This window comes from Aulonocara stuartgranti, assembly GCF_965226115.1.
Source record: "Aulonocara stuartgranti genome assembly, chromosome: 13".
NCBI lineage: Eukaryota > Metazoa > Chordata > Actinopteri > Cichliformes > Cichlidae > Aulonocara > Aulonocara stuartgranti.
Window position 1 is genome coordinate 31,691,441 of NC_138949.1, and position 23,591 is coordinate 31,715,031.

Sequence of the window (23,591 nt, forward strand, 5' to 3'; positions counted from 1 at the left end):
AGAGTTGAAGGATGGGTTGGGTGTATCCTTTGTTGCCCAACCTATTGTGGATAAATATGTTGGGTTTGCATGATAAAAAGAGAGGCCTCTGTTTGTAGAAATGCAGCAGAAGAAGTATGAATAGCTTGAGCAGGGGGAAGGATCATGTGAAACTGGGCATCATGTGTAAATATAGGGGTAGTTAATTCAGGAGGGGAGACGCCTGGGATGTGTCTATATCCACAGGGTGACTTCTGACCTGGCCTTAAGGAGGAAGTAAGGAGGGAGAAGAAGTAGAGCAACTGGACATTTCCATTTCTGAGAATAGCAGGAGGAGTAGGGAGCCAGGACATATGTGGGTAAAAGGCAAGACAGTTACAGATATACAGTGGCTTGCAAAAGTATTCGGCCCCCTTGAACTTTCCCACATTTTGTCACATTACAGCCACAAACATGAATCAATTTTATTGGAATTCCACGTGAAAGACCAACACAAAGTGGTGCACATGTGATCCACACAGAAATGTGGTCACAATTGTGAGTTAAGTGTCGTGATATATGGAGATTATTTTGCATGTTTTATTTTGCTGGTTTATTGGTGTAATTTAAAGCCACAATGTCATGTAAATTCCCTGTTGCCAGGAGAGTGTATAACACTTTGGACAGTAGGGGGCAGCAGCGTGCTTTGGGAACTGAGTCGGGTGCATAGCTGCCGTAAGTTTTCCATTCTGGCAAGACTGACCAGGCGAACGGCAGCGTGTCTCCTGTGCTCACTTTCTCTCCTGTTTTACAGGTCAGTAATGTGGTCAAAAACATAAAGAAATACACAGCTGGACACTGTGATACTTAAACTTTCATGACATAAGACGGGTCTGTGATATGTGATGTATTATACTGTCACTATGTGAGCTACTTTAGCTCTGTAAGATGTTATAGCTAGGCTATATGCCTGGGTAACGCTAGCAAGCTGTTGCAACTGCGTATAATACGCCATATAATAATAAGAAGCACCAACCCAGTTGGGTTTACAGTTCCTGATAAACTTGTAGCTTTGTGTTCATGACAAATGTTTTGTATAACGTGTGTGTAAAGTGTTCTGAGCCTGCCTGAAGTCATGTGTAAACTTGCTGTTTCAGTGTTAGAATCTAACTGGTCTGAAAAAGACATATGAAGTGAGAGCGCTAATAAGAGTACGGCCTACAAAAATGCTGGCAAGGAAAGTAGTGCAGTAATGTTGAAAGTAGAGTTTCCTTTCTATGATAAGACACTACCATGATGATGTGAATTATTTTGTTTATCTCATTTATGGGAAAAGAGGTGTAGTTGTCATTTGTTTCATTCATTTAAACCCTTTGTTGTTTTATGCCAGTAGTGTGGACTAATATTGAAATGTACTGGTGGAAAACAAGCCATGTGAAGGAATGAGCAGTTATTGTGAAATTGAGTTAACAAAAGAGTGGAGCAGATATGCTTGTGTTGTATGAATAAATTCTGGCAAGACTGACCAGGCGAACGGCAGCGTGTCTCCTGTGCTCACTTTCTCTCCTGTTTTACAGGATCGTAATCTGGCTACGCGCCCATCATAGTGGGGCCTGTAACACACACGTGAGAAGTGGAACGAAAATCATACATGATTCCAAACATTTTTTACAAATAAATAACTGCAAAGTGGGGTGTGCGTAATTATTCAGCCCCCTTTGGTCTGAGTGCAGTCAGTTGTCCATAGACATTGCCTGATGAGTGCTAATGACTAAATAGAGTGCACCTGTGTGTAATCTAATGTCAGTACAAATACAGCTGCTCTGTGACGGCCTCAGAGGTTGTCTAAGAGAATATTGGGAGCAACAACACCATGAAGTCCAACGAACACACCAGACAGGTCAGGGATAAAGTTATTGAGACATTTAAAGCAGGTTTAGGCTACAAAAAGATTTCCCAAGCCTTGAACATCCCACGGAGCACTGTTCAAGCCATCATTCAGAAATGGAAGGAGTATGGCACAACTGTAAACCTACCATGATCCATTTGGCTGGAAGGCGGGTTTTAAAGGTAGAAGCCTGGCAGTGCTGGTGTTAATATTACTCTTTCTGGGTCACAAAATAAACTTTTAAGATAATTTCAGGTGAGAATGTAGCTGTGTAGACTTCAAATATCTGCTCGATTTATCAAGACATCACATATTTGTGCTCCGACGTTTTCGGAGACGTCCGTTACCCACCAGCTCGATATCTAGCCGGGGGTTCAAGGGTCGCTAGAGCCAGCGAGAACAGCGAACTCCCGGTACATTGTTTTCAAACCCCCGCGGTGTTTTGCTATTCAGGTTAAACATGATATTTAAGTCCTTTAGATAACTTAAAAATTTTATTGTTTGGCTTTTTTCAGTGTTTTATTTATTCCTGAGTAAATCAGTTTGGCTGAGATTGTTAATTTTGAGTAGCAGAGATTAAAATGACTCGTTCTTCAGAAATAAGGTGACAAACAAAACACAGACAAGCACTGAGATAAACTATGGTGGATGCTAATTGGTTCAAAGAAGGCAGGCAAGAAAATGATTTGATTTATTAAGTTAAGACATTAAGTCTGCTGTATATAGCTATTTAGACCTATTTTGAAGGAGCTTCAAAACAGCTTGGTATGGATATAGCTACATATTACAACATACAGTATACTAGTTGATAGGTAGCTTGTTACTGAACATGTTACAATTATACAAAAACAAAAAAAAGTCAAACATAAGCGAAACCATTATTCAAATAGAAGCAGGAAGAAGCATAAACACAAGTTTATTTACATTTTGCTACATGTATTTGGTTTTTTAACCCCAGAAGCACACATGTATATCTTTATATAAGCTGGCCAACGTAGGAGATAGAAGCCACTGACATCAAGAACAGGAAGCTCCTGACCCTGCATGGAGGCTTTCACAACATCTCCAGCACCCTGAAGCTGTATGCTAAGCGTAAAGGATAAGACCAGTAACTAGTGAGTGTCAGTACCACAGTCTAGGAGGCAGCGAACATCCACGAATACATCAGGAAGCGTGCTCAGTGAATACCACATGTGGACCGGATTTTAAAAAAAAAAAGAAAACAGAAAATCTTAGGTTTCAAAAAATACCCGTGTATGTGTGGACGTAGCCATAGAAACAAAGAAAACAAAAGAAAAGGAAAAAAGGTAAACTATATGGGAAATGTTAAAAAAAAAAAAAGGTCTTTTTTCAGTGTTCAATATTGGAATAAAAAGAGTGTTCATAGCAGCTTCTAAAACATTTTTAAGATTATTTACACAGACACACTTCAGTTGAGAGAAGCACAGCTGACAGTCTGATGTCCTCGTGCAACGGTATTTGTGAAGGATTTTTTTTGCCTCAGTTCTCAGAAACTCTTCAACCATTTCCGTCCTTATTTCTCTCTCGTGTCTCTTTTAATCAAAACACCTGTCTGTTCTAAAGTAAGCCACACTCATCATCAACTTCTTCATCTGATGCAGTGGTGGCCACACACCACACACATGCAGAGAAGATGTAAGAAAACAGAATCAATTCCAGAAAAGGACCAAGCAGAAACAAGATCCAGCTGATATAACTTTGAATAACTAGAATATCAAAGATCATTGTGGGAACGGTTCCTAGAAAGTAGTTAAAAAACAACAAAATCAAAGTTCCCAGACTTCTCTCTTTTTCCTCAGTAGGCATTGAGTTGGCAGCAGGCAGGGCTCTGAAAGTCTGAGCTGAACAGAAGATGAACACAGGAGCAGGGAGAGCGGCATAAACAAGTAATCGTTGAAATTCATGTAAGACTATCGCAAGAGTGACACTGACAATACAAAATGCCCAGACCAGAACACAGACCACCACCGAACTCTCAGTTTTTTTAAGACAGTCCAGCAGTGGGTGTGTGATGGAAAAATACCTGTAACACAAAAGAAACACAAATTCTGATTATCACAGTGCACAATAGTACATTTCTGAAAGTAAGGATGCTTCACAGTACAAAGATCATGTTTAGAGACATGCAAGGATGCACACACACTGAACAGGTACCTTTCCAGAACAATGCACATCCTGAAGTAAAGGTTGGCCATCATAACACAGTAATAAATAATGATGGTGATGATGCTTTCCACTCTTGTCACCCAAAGGGTCATTATGCAGATCTGGATTAGGTTGGTGATGAGGAGATTTGTGTAATAGATGATAGAGACCTGACTCTTCTGCACCTGCAGGAAATATAAATGTAATTAACTCGTAAATAATTTTATTTATATTTAATATAACTTACATTAATGCAGTAATAAACATGACATGAGCAGCACAAGGAGACATAAAACAGTGATCAGTGTTCAGTGTTGGGGAGTAACGGAATACATGTACCGCCGTTACGTATTTAAAATACAAAATATGAGTATGAGCAGCCTTTCAACGCCTCTCTCTGTCTCTCGCCTCTCTCTGTCTTGACCCACACAACAAAGTAAAGCTAGTTTTTGGCTATGAGCCCGACACAGAACCCGACATATTAGCCAGAGGTCCCTTTACTACGGTTTGGAGCCGCGGACCTTCAGTAACAGTAATAAATCACACAGCAATAGTACATTCATGTAGTTGTAAAAAAGCATGATAATATATTAAGTAATCCATTACTCTCATTGAGTAACGTATTCTGTAGTGGAATACATTTTAAAAGTAACCTTCCCAACCAGAGATGGGCAGTAACGCGTTACGTAATGGGAAACTCACAGAGAAACTCGCGGATTCTTCCACTGACCGCTGCAGCACACCTGCACCAGGGTAAACCTCCGCCTACCCCACTCCTGCTTTACAGGTGAAAATAGAGCAACAGGACCGCTAGTCTTTGACTTTATTTATTTTCTGCTGTGTTTTACTTGCATCTATTTGAAAGAGTGAGTGTAAACACACAAAAAAAAATATTCTATGTTCTGGAATGTGCAGAAAAATATTAAACAAATTTCTTCCAGTCAGAGAATGTTGCATATAATTTAATTTTTGCTTGATACATAAAGTTAAAAGGTTAAAACTAATAAAACAAGTTTAAAAAAAAAAGAGACTTTTCCATTTGATTACATTTTGTATGATGGATTATGCAGAAAAAGTAAAATTGGGCTGAAAGATCTATCACTTTATCACCTCTTCAGGTTGTAAATCGTGTTTTTAAAAAGTAACTAGGATAAATAATTACTTTTGAAAATAAGTAATCAGTAAAGTAATGGGATTACTTTTTTGGGGAAGTAATCAGTAATTAGTTACTGATTACTTTTTTCAAGTAACTTGACCAACACTGTTCCCAACACTGTCAGTGTTTTCATTAGACTGTAGCAATCCTGCTAAACACAAACTGGCTCCTGACTAGATTATTTTTCGACTTTTCTATAATATTCTTACTCAAGATTCAAGATTCTTTATTTGTCACGTGCATATACGAGTACAACACGCAGTGAAATGTAAATTTAAATAAAATAAAATAAAACAATCGGAAAAGTCGAAAAATGAGACATACATATGCTATTCTTTTGCTCTAATATCATACCTACTCCTTTATTTTATTTTTAATGGTTATCGAACTGGTGGCTGTGGTTCAGCAGGTAAAGATGGTCATTTTGGGTTCAATCCCTGGCTGCTCCAGTTTACATGCTAAAGTACGCTTCATCAGTGTGAATGTTAGATAGAAACCACTGAAACAGAAAAAGTGCTTTTGTGACACAGAAGTACTTTGAGTGCATGAGTAGAAAAGCACAATTTAAGAACAAGTACATTTAACAAACTGCCTAAATCACCTACTTCATTTTTCTAATTTTTCTATGGTGGATTTTATTTCATGTTTGAGTACTGCTCAGAACAGAAACCAGTAGCTTTCAAACCAGTTTAAACCAATGTCCATCCAAGTTCTGATTATATTCAGAATGGCTTCTGTTCTCTCCATTCTTCCACTGAACTTAGAAAAAACTAAAAACCTTTTAAAAACCCAGCAACTTTAAATTGCATTACACATTACCGGTACAATACTTTTAACTTATAAAGGCTCCTAATGTAGGGCAGAGTAGTGTGTCATGACACATAAATTCTGAAAAAATATTAGTGATCATTAATAATAATCAAAATAAATAGTTAATATAAGAAACATACCTTTCAACCTTACATGTATTTTGAAAGCGGGTTTTTTAAAATCTGGAATGTACCCCATTTACCCCATAATTACACTATGTGGTAAAATTAATGTGATTAAAATGATGGCGGCCCCGCAGTTCAATTATGTTTCCATGATGTTACCCGTAAGAATTCCTTTACACATATTTAGTCAATTTGAGAAGCTAATTCAAGATTATTCAAGAAGCCAAGAGTGAATATAAAGAAAATGTGGGCCTCTAAAGACATTGGGGGAATGGCCCTCCAGAATGTGAAGTTGTATAATTTAGCATTTGAAATGTCAAGACTGGTCAAGCACTGGACAGGATCGGACTCTGAGCTGAGCTGGATGAAGATCAAACAGGAACTAGTGAGCCCTTTTGCACCCTTGGATGTTCTCTCACGGGGCTCAGCTATTAATGGACAAGACTTTCATGATAACCCAGTGCTCGGGTATTCTAAAGCTGTCTGGGTAGAGGTGCACAATGTGTGAAGCATCTCATTTAAGACAACCTTATCTCGCTATGGAACAACACTGCTGTACAGACTGGGAATGGCTTGTCAAAGGCATTCACAGGATAAGCGATCTTTACTCAGGGGGAGCGTTTATGCTGTTCGCTGAAATAACCCAAAAATATGGTTTGATAAGGGAAAATTTTTTTTGGAAATATTTACAAATAAGGGATTGTATTACCAAAGGAAAATTTACTCAAAGCACAAATACAGTGGTGGAGTTTTTAGAATTGTCCAGTACAGCACATAGAGCAGCTGTTTTCAATCTGTTTAACAATCTAAAAAAATAGATATGTGAGAACTTGAGCATTATATGGCAGAGAGATTTGAGTTGTGCAATTTCTAAAGAAGACTGGTGTAGAATTTTAAATATGTAAGCGAGGCCAGGGGTAAATTTACTCAGTACAAATTAATACACAGATGGTACTTCACTCCGTCCAAACTTTATAGAATGGGAATCAGTCCCAATAATATATGCTGGAAATGTAGCTCAGATCCAGAGACATTTATGCATGCTATTTGGGAATGTGGGAAAGTTTATCCCTTTTGGCAAAAAGTATTAAACAAAATAGGAAGGTGGATTGGTTTGATAATACCCTTGTCACCAAGACTGCGCTTATTAGGGGATTGGTCTGTGCTTGTGGGGCGATCGTGGCTCAAGAGTTGGGAGTTCGCCTTGTAATCGGAAGGTTGCCGGTTCGAGCCCCGGCTTGGACAGTCTCGGTCGTTGTGTCCTTGGGCAAGACACTTCACCCGTTGCCTACGGTGGCGCCAGTGTCCGGCAGCCTCGCCTCTGTCAGTGCGCCCCAGGGTGGCTGTGGCTACAATGTAGCTGCCATCACCAGTGTGTGAATGGGTGGATGACTGGATATGTAAAGCGCTTTGCGGTCCTTAGGGACTAGTAAAGCGCTATATAAATACAGGCCATTTACCATTTTACCTGGGGTTTCAAAATATGATTTTGTGGTTATAAAGGTGGGGGTGATCACAGCAGCCCGAGTTATCCTCAGTGTGTGGAAGGAACCATCTCCTCCAGAATATAATAGGTGGAAAGATAATATGCTGAAAATGGTGCCGTATGAAAAATTCTTGGCTAGGATTAATGATGATAGGGAGGGTTTTGACAAATCATGGGGACGTGTTTTTGGCTGAGATTGTTTTTTATTTTGTCTGGGCAATTATCTTTTGTTAAACTTTATGTTTGCTGTGTTGTATGTTTGTTTAGGCACTCAGTAACGGAATAACTTAAGAATTTGATTTATTGTCCCTTTTGTGTGTGTGTGTGTGTGTGTGTGTGTGTGTGTACCGATAGTTAGTAACTGTTGAAAATAGACCCAAAATGTAAAGGTGAATTAACCATGGTATTGGAAGCTGTCTTTTTGTTGTTGTTGTTGTTGTTGTTGTTTGTTGTTTTGTTTGTTGTTTTGTTTTGTTTTTGTTTTCGTTTGGTTTGATGTTAAAAACAAATAAAGACTTCACTTACAAAAAAATCTAGAATGTGAATTTGCCTGTGTCTAAAAGAATTTGGGTAAACGTCTGTTGGTTAAATGTCCTGTTGCCTTTAAATGAAATATATTTGACAGTCAACTGTAAAAGGTGGGCTATAGAAACAAAGTATCGACTATATTATGCTAGTATTAGGCCGACTCTAATACCACCATTGGTATTGGCAATAAAGACATTTGTATTGATACGGCCATCGCTATTACAAGAGTTAAACACCCTACTTTGTTATCCTTTGTCATCAATACAGATGCCAAATCAAGAGCTTTCAATATCAAACTGACCTGCTCCAATTCATTAATTTAAACAGAGAAGATATCATCCAGAAATGACGTAAGGAACGAAAAGCATCGGTCCCCAACCTTTTTTGCGCCAAGGACCGGTTTAATACCAGACTGTGGAGACACAAGACACACGACACAGTAGCAAATATTTTCACAGACCGACCTTTAAGGTGTTGCGGATAAATACAACAAAATGAAATGATACGACCAAGACAAAAACTGTGGTATTGTGTAAATATAATAATAAACATGAATTCACTGTGTAATTGTGTAACTTTATTAGCAGCGTCCTCCTGAAATGTGTCAACAACATTGAGAGTAACATCCTCCTCTCTGCCCCTTAATGCTCTCTGGTTGCTATGGTAATGCATAAATATTTCTTTCAAAATAAGACACACAACTACAACACCGGAAAAGACCCAGGGAAACCAAGTTAACAATAAAAACCCTTAAACCATAGATTTCCCAACCGAGCCTCTACTCTCGCAGCCTGGTCCCAAACGACAAACGGACCAGTACCGGGCCAGGGCCCGGGGGTTGGGGACCGCTGACGTAAGCAATGATGGGTTTTTTGCTAAATGTTCTAATTATTCACATAATTGTGGACTCACAAAAAGAGATTAACAAGTCATTATTTACTTACCATATAAGACACACAGTAGATGATCAGTATAGTGAGAGGAAGGCAGACACATATGTTGATCCACATCATCACTTCAAGGACACATCGCTCCTGTCGATGACTTTCTGTGAGGGGGTTTTTCAATGTGTAAACCACTTTGTTGTGTGGGATAGGAAGTGGTGGAAAAAGCATTAGGTTACCATTGTTCTTAAATCTAAATATATAATATAAATACATGCAATTGTGTAAAAATAACTTAAATAAAATAAAGTAAGGACTAATTAGGTCACAGTGAGAGAAGCACAGAGTTTACCTGAAAACTTTCCCTGTAACCTCCCAGTGTGGCCACAATTTTCACCCTACAGTACAGTCATCTCTTTACCTTCAAAGCTAGACTTTTTTCCTTTCTTCTTTTAAATGAACCTTTTCTCACAGCGGACACACACTTTTAATCTGTAGCTCTGCTCTAAAAGAACGTACGTACCTGGACCCGCCTACTATCCTCGGAAACGTAAAATGATTGGCTAGAATTCAAAGTGTCTGACATCTCAGGGAAAAAAAGCACCGAAATAAAGCACCGAAATGTGCGCTGCTTTTCGGTCTGGTTACTACCATGGCACCGGATACCGGTACCCATCCCTATCCTTGAGCCTGTGAGGATTCTCACCTGTGAGGTATTCTGACTTCCTCCCACAGCGTGGAAATATGGATGGGATTGTAACTGGTGATTCCAAATGCCTGTATTAGCTGGGCACCATGCTATCAGTTTTAACTATTTATTTACTACTTTCAATAAGAATAAATAAAAAATTGCATTGTTTTCATATTTATTTATTTAGAAATTTTCAGCTGCTGGTGACAGACAGGCAGCAGCCTTTTATCCTGAGTGGCACGATACTGTGTAAACTGAACTGACTGCTGTTACACTCCAGTGATGAAACTCCTGATTTAGGCTGCACTGGCAGGTCATAGTTAGAACGCACGTGATTTCTCCCCAGCGCCTCCCGTCTACACGTCAGAGTACCCGAGATACTGAACCCCACTGAATCTGCATATGAGTGACATATTTTAACACACACTCCTAAACTCACTGACTCTATCATGCCTTAGAGAGGCATATTACTGTTATGATAGAGATCACATTAATCTTAAAATAAAGAAATAAAAAAAACCTGTTATTATTGTTACATTTGTAGCAAAATAAATCTGCAGTCTTACTGGAAAGTTTTGTTTTATTTACAGACTTCTGACTTTACTTGTGAGCACTGAAGTAACCACTCGATCTTCAAGACGACTCAACATTTCATGTTTTATTTTTTCCATTTCTCCTTTCTGTTTACTTTCTCTGCCTCAGGATCGCGTGGGTGCTGGATCGCATCCCAGCTGTCACTGGGCCAAAGTTGACGTACACAGTGAGTATTTTTATTAATTTCGTGACTTATTGTTTCGTATTTTCAGTCAACAATTTTTGAGATATTACATTTTTTTTCCTTTTAAATATGACTTTAGTTTTTTTTTTAAAAGAAAGCAAAACAATATATTTACATATTAACAGAAATAAAGAGTATAATAATATTATGTATTAATAATGTCAGCAATACAGAAATATTTACATACTGAACAACACATGCAGTAAAAAAAAACAAGAAGAAGAAAAAAGACCAGCATGGTCACTAGAAGGAAGACACAGATGTCGATCCATATCAGCACTTCCTGCATCTCTAGCTGTGTGGTTGTTGTGAAAGAATCTTCTACTTTCTCATTATCTTAAAACAACCTTTTATGTAAAACTAAAATCTTGTATTTTTTATTATATCTTTAACTGATTATCAAGGTTTAATAACAATAATAACAATAATTTATGAAATGCTTGCAATATCATAGCACAGGCTTGTTCTAAATATTAGGTAGTTTCTTCATTATGCCCCTCTTCAAGTAGAAATAATGTGAATAATTATAAACATCTTGAACAGGGAAGTTGTGATAGTTTACTTTACACCCCAGCTCCTACCTACACCCCAGGCATTCACACTCACAATGCAGAGCACACAACATGCAAACATTGTTTTGTATTTTCAGGACGTCTTCCACAGTTTAACATGCAGTCATTTCCATTTGCCCATGTGTGCTGTTTTCTGAACACAACAAAGTGGCCTCATGAAACTAGGGAGAAGTAAAACTCCTTGATATTAACATTTTTTGTCGATGATGCTTATGATTTTCTGATTGTTTTTAAAATTACAATTTTTTTAAACCTAAGTATGCAGTTTTCCAATGCACTGGTTATTGCAAACTATGTTTCCATAGCGGTTGCTTTAGGTTGTTGATAACATCAGTGATCAGTGTTTATCTTAAAGTTTCAAATCCTGTTACAGAGAAGTGAACTAACAAAATCATCAGTTTCCTCTCCTCTTCACCCATGACTGCAGACCTAACGATGGTTCCAACACCATCATTAAGGCTACGTCCACACTAGCCCGGATAGATTTGAAAATGGCGTTTTCATCTGAAAACGCTCCGCGTCCACACTAGCGTTTTCAGTCGTTTTCACAGAGTCGTGCGTCCACACTGAAACGGATGAAAACGCTTACGTTCCAGTCCTGCGCAAAAGCGAGTGAGAATTAAAGAATTTGAAGAAAAGCTATCTGGAGCATGTACAAACTGATATTCATCTTTCTTAGGGCTGTCAAAATTGAGAGCAATCAAAACAACCGCTGTATAATGCACTCCGCTATCTTTGTTTATTTGGTCACATGACTGCATCACATGACTAAAAACGTCATTGTTTTAGAAAGTCTGCCATTTCCGAGTGTCCACACTGCGACGGGACAGCTGCGTTTAGAAATGTATGCGTTTTTGAGAGCGTTTTCAAAACGCTGTGTTTTTCCTTGAGGAAAGCGCCGTCTCAGTGTGGACGGGAGGTCAAACGAAAACGCATTAGTGTGGACGTAGCCTAAGTTTGCAGATGACACCACAGGGATTGGCCTCATCAATGACAATGATGAGGCCGCCTACAGGGAGAAGGTGTATTGTTTGGCTGAGTGGTGCGACACAAACAACCTGCTGCTTAACACCGAGAAGACCAAGGAGCTCATCATGGACTACAGGAGGAATGCTGACCCACATCCACCCATCCACATTAAGGGGACGGCTGTGGAGCGTGTGAGCAGCTTCAAGTTCCTGGGAGTTCACATCTCCGAGGATCTCATCTGGACGACCAACTGCTCCAAGCTGGTCAAGAAGGCTCACCAGCGCCTCTTCTTCCTGAGGACTCTGAGGAAGAACCACCTGTCCTCAGACATCCTGGTGAACTTCTATTGCTGCACCATCGAGAGCATCCTGACCAACTGTATAACAGTCTGGTACGGGAACTGCTCTGCCTCGGACTGGAAGGCGTTGCAGAGGGTCGTGAAAACTGCCCAGCGCATCGCCAGAGCACCACTTCCTGCCATAAATGACATCTACAGGAAGTGGTGTCTGAAAAGGGCTGGGAAAATCATCAAAGACCCCAGTCACCCATCACATGGACTCTTCACCCTGTAGCGCCTCGGGTGGACCACCAGGTACCAGAACAGCTTCTTCCCTACAGCTGTCAGACTCCTGAACTCTGCCTCCTGACATCTGACCCACGTTAACACATGGACTGGACATACACACACCCACAACCACTAGCACTTTATATAGCCTCTGTAGAAAGTAGCCACATATTGCAGTTATCTTAACTGCACTACTGTATAATTCTGTATAAACAATCATTCTGTACAATACGATAATTATAATTCTACAACTGTTTACAACTGTTTCTAACTTGCAAATTTCTGTATAGCTTTATATTTCATATTTCTGTATAGTTTCATATTCATATCCTCTTCATAGTCTATACATAGCTTGTATTAGGGGTGGAAATGATAGAAACGATATAAATTTGGCCAACGATCAAGCTGGCCAAGCAGCGCTACAACAATTATCATCTGCAAATTATGGCGGGCGACAGTCACAGCAAAGAGATGAAGCACTTTTGAAATATGGAGAAAGCCAAAAACTGCGCTTCCTCCACTTCCGTAACATTGATTCATTAATGTTGAATTCTCTCGCAGCTGTTCTATCCCCATGTTGTTGCAGTATATTAATAACCAACCTCGTATTGTGCATGAATAATCTCGGTTGTTCTCCTGATTGAAGTTTGGCCCGTGTATAGCATCCTGCTATGCGATTGCATGCGTCCCCAACCACCAGAATCCCTCACGTTAACTTTTATCGAGTGGAAAAAAAAGTTGGTGGAACATGGTATGTCATGTTTAGGTGGAAACTAGCGAGCTAACTTCCTGTTAACTTGTAACTCTCTTAAATTTAATAAATTCTGTTTTCATGGATGTTAAACTTATTTGTTACACCCAATAAAGCAGCAACGCTGATGATTTTATTAAAGATGAAAGAATTTAGACCGTTTTTAACTCTCAGTATTCGTTTGACTTTGGGACCTGAAGAGGACGGAGTTTTGGACCCAGATTACTCCACGAAGCTCCTCCCTACGGCAGCCGTAATGCTCTGACAATCCATCAAGCAGTGCGGCTTACCAAAGTTGTACTAAAACATTTTTAACAGATTTCTGCACGTCAAAATCGGTTCGAGGTCAGTAAGCACAACCAGAATTCATACATAAGGCACACTCTCGATTTTTGAGAAAATTAAAGGATTTTAAGTCCTTATAGTGTGGGAAATACGTTATACAGAAGAAAAGAATATATCGTGATATATATCGTTACCGCACGTGCTTCAAATTATACCGCGATATGGATTTTAGGCCATATCGCCCAGCCCTAGCTTGTATACCCACTACAGCCTGTACATATTTATAGTTATAGCATATTCATAACATACCTTCATATCGTGTACGTTGTAACATACCCATAATAGACCCATTTTTGTCCCCTCATACGTATAACAGACCCATTCCTGTAATATATCTATATACCTATATTATTGCTAATATATATTTTGTAATATATCTATATCATGGCTAAAGCACTTCTGGATGGATGCAAACTGCATTTCGTTGCCTTGTACTTGTGACATGTGCAATGACAATAAAGTTGAATTCTATTCTATTCTAATCTATTCTACATTTAGGAAGAAGCTTTCTGGACATTGACCAGATTCATTTCACTAATATTACAACAAATAATGTGGAATCTTTAAAGCAAAGAAATTATGTTCTTGTTAATTTTTCTAAAAATGTTTCTCCTTTACGGTGATGAGGCCTGCCTTCTTCTTTGTTATGCGTATAGACTGTAAATAAAAGATGGACATAATTTATTGTTGCTAAATCTTGTTTCTAAAGCCTGAGTTTGAGCATACTGACTGTAAATTTCTAATATTATGAGGAGCAAATGTCCCAGGCTCATCATGCCAAGCATAATTGTAATCAATTAAACCCTTAAATATCAGGAGGGCACAGAACAAGTCACTGCATTTCAGAGACCGTGATATAACATACCTATGAACACCTGTGTTAGGCCGGTAACAGAAAGTACCTGGTGTTCACATATAACAAGTATTTTTCTTCCCTTCACAATTCAAAGATTATTTTAAAATGTTTGGAACTACATAAATAGTAATACATGACCAGGGTCCTGAAAAGCAGTGATGCTGTTGAGACGCATGTATATGATTGTGGGTTCACAGGCTTGCTTAAGACTTTAAACCATTTACTGACACCATACATGCATCCATGAAGATTTTACTGTGGTCACCGATCATAGCAACAGATAAGTCGTCTTGTCATAGACTTTGATATAATCTGACATGTTTATGAAACCAGGGAAACAACCCTGTTGGTTTTTTAGATTAAATGCAGATTTCTTATTGAGTCAACTTCCTGTAACTGCAAAAAGTTAAAAGAGCTAATCATGTTCTTTTCAATATATGTACTTTATTTATAGCACTGAAAAAAAATTAATACAGAAAAATGTCATCCTGGATTTCAATGTGTTGCATTATCCATGTGCAGGCATGTGAAAGGTGAGGAGAAGGAACAAAACAGAGGTTATCAGACTGCAGGTCAGCTAATTGTTGAGCCGTCAGGGTCCAAGCAGGAGCTTAGAAGGAGCACAGGCATAAAACATGGGATTAAAAAAAGACTGTGAATGGATGACCAACTGGTAGTTTACAGACTGATGCGGCCCTAAAGTCACTGTGGGAATGATGGCAGGGAACTGTGGCACTACCTGTCCTTCTTACACCTGGAGCCCTATGAAAGAAGTACCCACCAGTAAGCAGAGATTGACATACACTCAGAGACTCCAACCTCAGCCAAAGACAGCCGGGCAGCTTCACCTGAGAAAATGAAAGGAAAAATGAGAAAGAACAGAAAACCTCAAACCACCCAGTTCTGATGACTTGGAACGTTTTTTCCCATGTATGTTTCGTAACACAAGTAAATTTAGCCTCAGTGTTTGCTTTAGGTGGTTGACAGCCTCAGTTTCAAACCCTGTAACAGTGAAGTGAACTACTACAGTGAAGTTTGGAGTTGACCAGATCAGAATCACATAACTAATGTAATTTCAAATAATTTTGAATCATGAAAGGAAAGAAATTATGCTCATATTTATATATCAATTAATTTTTAGAAAAAAGTTTTGTCCTCTTCAGTGAAAAGGCAGTAAAAGTACAATTTCTCCCCAATGTTTTTCTCTCACACACATACCGTAGATTCAGGATTCATCATATTTTGCTAATAACTTCATGTAATCATTACTTCCTGTAACTGGAAAAATTAAAAAAGCTAATCATTTTCTTTTCAAGAAACTTTTATTTCACAATTAAAACATCAAAGAAAATATAACAAAATTACAAAACCAACAAAAAACACAAACCATAAACTAAACACAAACACGTCCATGTTTAACAACAATATTATTAATAATACATTATACACAGTCGTAACTGAATAGATCAAAGGACATTCAAATGCTACTGTGACTGAAAATGTAAAAAACAAATGCTCGACATTTAAAGTGTCCTTTTAAATTTTTTTAACGGTAAAATAAAAACTTAATATGAGTTTTTAAAATGACTGCAATGATACAAAATAAAAAGGTTTCAAAAGCTCTTTAGATGATTAATATTTGAGTTTAAGACGTCTTCAGATGAAACTCCATCAATCTTTTGTTGGTGGTGACTGGAGTTGATCCCAGCTGTCATATGACATCCTGGACAGTCTTCACACCTACAGGCAGTTTAGCATCACAAATACATCTAACTGAATGTTTTGGTCTGCAGGAGGAAGTCAAAGTACCGTTACAGACTCATGGAGATCATGCTCTGGTCTTTTTTTAGTTATCAGTTTTTTCTCTCTCCCTCCCCTGCTGTTAACTTTCTCCCAATCATTACTTTCTTTCTTTCTTTTTTCTTTTCTCTCCCGCGCCCTCGTGCGCTGTGGTTGTAATAACCTGAAATAAAAAATCCTAATAAAGTTCAAATAAAATTAGACTATCAAGTGGACCACTATAGCAAAGGCTGTAATGCTCCACTTGTGAATGTAAATCTGTTTGGTTCTTTTTGTCCTTCAGACAACAATTCTGACTGCTACACTGTCGGACAGGACAGGAAAAAAAATTTAATAAAAGTCCCCATACTTCCTGCTGTGAGGTGACTGTGCTAATCACTGCACCACCTTCCTGCCATTTAGAAGAAATTATGAAATAATTTGTACATTTTCATTTACAACATTCAACTACTCAACAAAACAATGTTACTCCCAGTAGGTGCAAAGATCAGAATTTTAGGCTGTTGACAGTCTGAGGGGACAGCTAAAAATATTTGGAATGATGAGCCCTTGACGGATGAAAACAAACAGTGGACTTCAAACAGATGAAGTCCAACAGTGAACTAAAAGGAAATAACATCATGATAATGAAATCAATAGTTGTGATCGGGAAGTGTAGCTCTAATTTCAAACGCTAATAGACTGATAGCAGGAAGGTTTAGGAGAAAGTAATTAAGCAGCAACAGATATATTATAGATATAACAATAATTTGCACATTTGCATTAACATCATTTAGCTACTCAACAAAATAAAGCTTTCTGTGGCTCCCAGTAGGTGCAAAGAACAGGATTTCAAATCACTGAAAGCCTTAGGCATCAACTGAAAAATATTTGGAAAGGATGGTGCATATCTCTTTCTAATTCCTCGCCATTTTTCCCATTTCCCCTTTCCCCTCATCTCTGACTACATGATCTGACCTGTCTGTGCTAACATCAGTCACATCTCCTGTGTTGTTGCTCTCCATACTGCAGCAGCACAGACGTGCCAGCAGCCTGTCAATGGGCCCTTTACACATGAAGGCAAACAGAATGAAGTCCAACAATGAACTAAACAGAAAAAAGATTATAATGATAAAATCAGTAGCTGTCTCAGGGTGAAGTGTTTCAGGGTAGGGTGAATATGAATTCAAAGTTAACATAATGACTGCAGGAAGGTTTATGAGAAAGTAATTAAGCAGCAACAGAACCAAGGTTCCTACAGTTCTTCGTTTTTCTTCAGTGGGCACTGAGGTGGCAGCAGGCAGAGCTTTAAGTGTCCCAGCGAGACAGAAGATGAACAGGGGGGCAGGGAGGGCGGCATAAATAATTAAACGTACAAATTCATATGAAAATACAGCAAGAGCAACACTAACACTACAAAGGACCCAGACCAGAACACAGACCAGCACAGAACTCCTAGTTTGTCTGAGGCAGTCCAACAGTGGGCAGGCGATGAAACAATACCTGCAACACAAACAGAAAGATTATCAGAGTACAGAACATAACAATGCTTCAGTATAATATTCAGAGACATGTAAGTACACACACACACACACACACACACACTGGTACCTTTCCAAAGCAATGCACAACCTGAAGTAAAGACTGGCCGTCACAGAAAAATAGTATAAGGAACACCCAATGGTGTCGTGCAGTATGTACCACCGAAGGACCATCATACAGAACATCATGCTGTGATGGATTAGATTGGAGATGATGAGGTTTGTGTAATAGATGACAGGAACCTGATATCTTCGCCCCTGCAGGAAATATTAATTGAAACCACATTAATACAATGTTTAAAATGATTGTACCCAAGTGTAAATTAATGTGTATGAATGAATATATTTATCTTAAAGAGGTAATATATACAGCAAGTGAAATGTTTTACTAGTACGTCAGAAAACATTCAAGTAATGATTTATCTTATAATATATATTTTTTGAATTAATTATTCACACACCTCAAAATAAACACAAATTTCAGGCTGTTATAGTGAAATGGATTCCCAACAGAAACAAATTGAATATTTCAACACAGCACCTTCTTGCTTCATCACAATACAACCAACATAAAGGACATGTACTAAATATTTGTTATTTAACTTCTAACTCAGCAAATAAAATTAATTCTGTAATATTTAGAAAAGTCAGTTGCAGAACAGACAAACAAAAAAACCCGTTATGACCCCAAAACACTGTATATAAAATTATATATTACTGTTACTAAGAATATTACAGAGAATTATCACACTTATCTTAAGATATATCTATGTTAAGTGTTGACTGTTTTGCTGTAGAATAACAACATAGTCAGGTGCAGAGGTCACTGAATGGTCCAAAAATAAATGTGAGGCCAAATTTTACACACTTTATGGGTTTTTCTTATTTAGTCAAACTGCAAACATGTTGAACGTCTACGGGAGATTTTGTTGAACAATACTCTTATATATGATCAAAGCACAACTATTAATCCCATTAATGACAGAAATTTAGAGAATCATTTCTGAATAGTAGTGAAGCTGTCGACACATGATTGGTTTTAATGAGGCTCATATATTCACTCATCTGGGATGCGCTAATTGTATGACATGACTGTATCTGGTTCAGTGAACTTCACATTATTACATTTTACTTTTGCTGCACCAATAAAATACAACATGTTAAGAATTTATTATTTTATTCTACTATTTCTACACTGTCGACTATCAACTGACATTCAAGTTTATGTCAGCTGTCAACTGTTGGGTATATTGCAGGTGCTTGGCAGTCTATTGCTGGGTTAAGTTTTATTTCATTTTTGCTTTTTTCTGAGTTTTTTAATTGTTCACACTCACAGACATAAAAAGATTATACATACTTACGTACCGCACAACACACACAGCAGAAGAACAGTGTGGTCATGGGAAGGAAGAAGCAGGTAATGATCCATATCACGACTCCCCACATCTCCCACATGACTTTCTGTGTGGTGGAGTTGCTGTAGAAGAATTTTCTACTCTCTTTTAAACTGAAAGAAAAAAATATGTGAAACAGCAGGTGGTGAAAATGGCTCACCGGTTTGCTCTAAATGCTGGAAAAGACACTTAGTTCCTCCAAATGACCGGATGAAATGACAGTCTCTCTCAAGTTGAACAGGATACACGCGCACTCCGAGTAAACCTGCTTTCATCTGTGATGCATAACATATGATTTTTAGTCAGATTTTTTTTTACCAAAGTCATCGCCCAGTTGTGTTTGTTCCATCTTAATTTTTTTTAAATATTGTCACTTTTTAACTTTCAGCAACTGTTAAATTTGAAATTCTATTTAACCAAGAAATTAAAACCAGTCTAATTTAAAGTAATCTTCTGGGAGGCAAGTTTAACTTTAGAATTATTTTATTAGACTAGTAATGTGTACCCAATAAACTGGTAACTGATCATGTCAGACGCTAAATACAGCAGTTATCCTGCATTCAACAGGATCAGACAACTAACTTATCTAACATTGTTTGTTGCTCTATAAATGTAAATGTAAATTTCATCTGATTTATATAATCTTATTACACTAAATTACCCTATTTATGATTTTTTCCTCATAATTTTACATGTATATCTAAAATAATTTGAATTATGCTACACTTGGCCTGTAGTTGAACACCGCTGAGCTAGGGTTTCTGAGTGACCACCACAGCTTGGATTATGTATGTGAATTGGGAGGAGAAAAGCTGTCTCCCAAAACGTAGGCTGCATCCACCAGAGGCAGCATTTGAAGGCCGATTACGTCACAGCCAGGCAATGAAGGCTGTCCCAATGTGTCGACTCTTTCAAATGCAGCCGACAAATGCGGCCTTCATTTCCCCAAATTTGAAGGATGGGTCAGGTGTTTCCTTCGTGGCCCACCATATCCCAGAATTCATAGCGCGGCCCAGCCAATTCCAGTTTCCAACAATGGCAGCCGCTACTAAATATTACTACTACTTTAAATATTACTCTTATGTAGCTGCCATCACCAGTGTGTGAATGTGTGTGTGTGAATGGGTGGATGACTGGTTGTGTAAAGCGCTTTGGGGTCCTTAGGGACTAGTAAAGCACTATACAAATACAGGCCATTTACCATTTTATTAATCTTTCTGGGTAATCTTTTGGTCCTGGTAGAGATCACGCTGAGATGTTTCCATGTTTTACACACTCCTTTTATTATCCATTATTCTTACAGATGCATCTGGAGATCAGCACACTGCAGTCCTATGTAGTCCTATGCTTAAGGCTGATCTAAAGAACTCCACACAACAGTTACAGTTATAACCTCTGGTCTCCTCTTTCCTACAGCGAACATCCCCACAATACACTAGTACAGTGGCCAAGGGTGCTGACACCCTGACCTTTTAAGGTAGTGTCCGTTTGCCCTTTTTTCTGCCCCTCACTCTCAGTAACTCTTGCTTCCTGCCCTGGGGGTGGGGGTTGATTGTCCTCCTGCCCTGCACCCCAGTTCTTTGTTCCTAATCAAGGCCTTTTTTCTATTTGTATTCTTACACCCATTAACTGCAATATTATAGTGTTGCAAGCAATCACAAACTTTATTTTCTTTAACTCTGATGTATATTAAGGAATATATTCTCAACAGTCACAAAATAAACTTTTAACATATTTCCAGGTGAGAAAGCAGCTGTGTAAACTTCAAATACCTGCTTGGTTTATCAAGACATCGCATATTTGCAAAAGTGCTCCGACGTCTTCAGAGACGTCTGTTACCCACCCGCTCGATAGCTAGCCGGGGGGTTCAATAGTCCCTCGAGCCGGCGAAAGCAGCGGGCTCCCAGCTTCGTCGTTTTCAGACCCCGCTGTCTTTCGCTACTCAGGTTAAACATGATATATAAGTAACTCGGATAACTTAAAAATGTAATTGTTTGGCTTTTTTCTGTGTTTTATTTGTTCCGGAGTAAATCCTGGCTACGCCAGGATTAACAGATGTGAGCCTAATAAGAAATTAATTAGACATAAAACGCAAGAAGCAATTTGCCGCCTTAAGAAAGAGCTCAACAACCAAGACTGGAGTAACATGTATGTTCAAGATGTTGACGTGGCATATGAAAACTTCTTATCAATAATATTAACGAACTAAATCAAAGAAAACTGAAAACCATGGCTAACAAAGAGGATACTGAACGCATGCAAGAAAATTTACAAGAGAATTTGTTGTATAAGACATTTTTGTTAAATAAAAGAACAATAGAAGCTGAACACACTTATAAGAGGTACAAGAATAAATTGATATGGATCATGAGAAGCAGCAAACGAAATTAAATAGCTGACAATAAATAACACTGAATTAGACAGAGTATCTGAAATAAAATTCCCTGGTGTGATAAAACATCACAAACTATCCTGGATTCCCCACATTACTCATATCAAAGGCAAAATATCGAAGTCTCTGACAAGGTTAAGGATCTCATAAATCAAACATCGTTATATACTCTCTATTATACTGCCGTACATGACATACTGTGTGGAAGTGTGGGGAAACATATAAAACACACACCCATCCAATATACATTCTGCAAAAAAGAGCAATAAGGATAATAAATAAAACTACTTTAAGGGAACCATCAAATCCACTTTTTATCAAATTAAATATTCTCAAATTTAAAGATTTGGTTGACCTCAGAACTGCGCAAACAATGTACAAAGCAGCAAATAAATCTTTGCCCCACAACATTCAGAGCTTGTTCCAAATAAGACCAAATACTCATGACCTGGGAGGAACCCTTATGTTCAGCAAGCCAGTAGTAATGACAAATTTAAAATATCACAGCAGTCAGAGGAGTTAGTGTGTGGAACACCTGTACAGATGAAATCAAGAAAAGTACATTGATAAAAAGAGATTGGCCATCTCTTGAATTTATGTAAGCAGCTTGTATGTACTCAACACAATTGCCTCATGCTTTAAAGTTAAGTGTAACTGTAATAGTGTAGAAACTACATGATATGCAGAGAGGGTAGATTAAACTGTTCATATCATGTTTGAGTGAAGTAAGTCAATAATACAGCAATGTTAAATCTTGCGACACCACACGGGATTTCGGTCTCGCGCGCTTTGGATTGTGGTTTGAGGAAGGCTTCCATCTCAGTCAAGTCGAGCACCTGCCTCTACTTATTTCGGTAAGTAGAGGCAGTTACTGTGATAGGGTTGTGTTGGAATCTATACCAATGCAAAAAAAAAAAAGCAAAAAAAAAAGCAGTAGGTTGACATCGTTCAGCAGCAACGCCAACTGATAATAATAACATGGAATAGCCTGAATTGTGCTGGACGATCTGAAATTAATGTGATTTCTCTTAAAAACTAAAGTTAAAAATAAAAACAGATCTAAAGTTGGCACAGAATAATAAACACTGGTGGTGAAGGGAGGGATCATGGCAATATAAAAACACAATTTAAAGTCTATTGCTAACACTTGATTAAAGCTCAAGTGGATTCAACTTTTTTTGTGAGTTCAGAGAAGTTTACAATTATTTGATTAACCATAAATTTCAATCAAACTAACTCTAATATAAAATCTACTTTGCATTACTGATCTTGAAAACTTTACATGCCAATCTTTAAAAATGATTCAGAAATTGCTCATGAAATATCCCCGCACGGCAACAATAATTCCAAAAACTCCTCAGTGCAGCTTTAAATTATCCTTATAACCTTCATGTTTGCAAGTTAGGATTTTAGACTCTATGACAGGGCCATTCAATTACAGCTTATTGGGTCAGAGTTTCAGAGCAAGGAATTTAACTGGACCAGGAATTTTCAGCTCTCAGTAAGAACATGTTGTGATGAACCAACACAAATGTACTGAAATAAATCTAATTCAGTTCTGTCAAAGCTATCAGTGCACTAACCATAGCAGTAATACATATGAATACATCTACTGCTGCAGGCTCTGTTTTAAATCAACATGTGTGATTAGGCTGCATGGTTCACATTGCACATTGTGTTGCTATGCAGGCTACAGTTACGCTGACATTCTGTGGGAGAAGTTATTTATATTAGTCAAATAGATCGAGGAGGTACAGTTAGTGCATTACCAACACACACATTCACAAAAAGCTGCTCACTCCAAGCACAAAAGAAAAGAAGGTAGTGACTTTAATAAACTATCTCCAGATGTTCTAATTCAGTCAGTTTCTATGTCTTTTATAACTATTCCTCTCTTCAGGTAGAAATAATATGAACATGTATAAAATAAGTGTCGCCCTTACTTGTCTCAGGACTG

At 38.1% G+C, this 23,591-nt stretch overlaps 2 protein-coding genes and 1 long non-coding RNA gene across 5 annotated transcripts; 1 reads left to right on the forward strand and 2 right to left on the reverse strand.

Annotated features, from left to right (window-relative positions):
- The first annotated feature begins 583 nt into the window (after positions 1-583).
- LOC309720121 (uncharacterized protein) lies at positions 584-13,513 on the forward strand. 3 transcript variants are annotated; one of them, XM_082556710.1, is made up of 3 exons: positions 584-772; positions 3,667-3,753; positions 10,395-13,513. In XM_082556710.1, exon 3 carries the CDS (start codon positions 12,137-12,139, stop codon positions 12,581-12,583), a length of 447 nt encoding a protein of 148 aa, XP_082412836.1. In that variant the 5' UTR covers positions 584-772; positions 3,667-3,753; positions 10,395-12,136; the 3' UTR covers positions 12,584-13,513. The 3 variants fall into 3 exon arrangements, with proteins under 3 accessions (XP_082412836.1, XP_082412837.1, XP_082412835.1); XM_082556711.1 differs by lacking the exon at positions 3,667-3,753 and having other exon boundaries at positions 10,395-10,452; positions 12,018-13,513; XM_082556709.1 differs by lacking the exon at positions 584-772 and having other exon boundaries at positions 3,707-3,771; positions 10,395-13,390.
- Positions 1,504-23,591, reverse strand: LOC309720120 (uncharacterized protein). The gene is made up of 6 exons (XM_082556708.1): positions 23,578-23,591; positions 15,310-15,376; positions 9,062-9,165; positions 4,022-4,197; positions 3,668-3,890; positions 1,504-1,533 (listed from the first exon to the last, which is right to left on the reverse strand). The coding sequence occupies exons 3-6, from the start codon at positions 9,128-9,130 to the stop codon at positions 1,513-1,515; spliced, it is 489 nt and encodes a 162-aa protein (XP_082412834.1). The 5' UTR covers positions 9,131-9,165; positions 15,310-15,376; positions 23,578-23,591; the 3' UTR covers positions 1,504-1,512.
- On the reverse strand, positions 15,904-19,559 carry LOC309720124. Its single transcript, XR_014280414.1, has 3 exons — positions 19,214-19,559; positions 17,919-18,106; positions 15,904-17,810 (listed from the first exon to the last, which is right to left on the reverse strand). It is a non-coding gene; the product is annotated as an uncharacterized lncRNA (long non-coding RNA).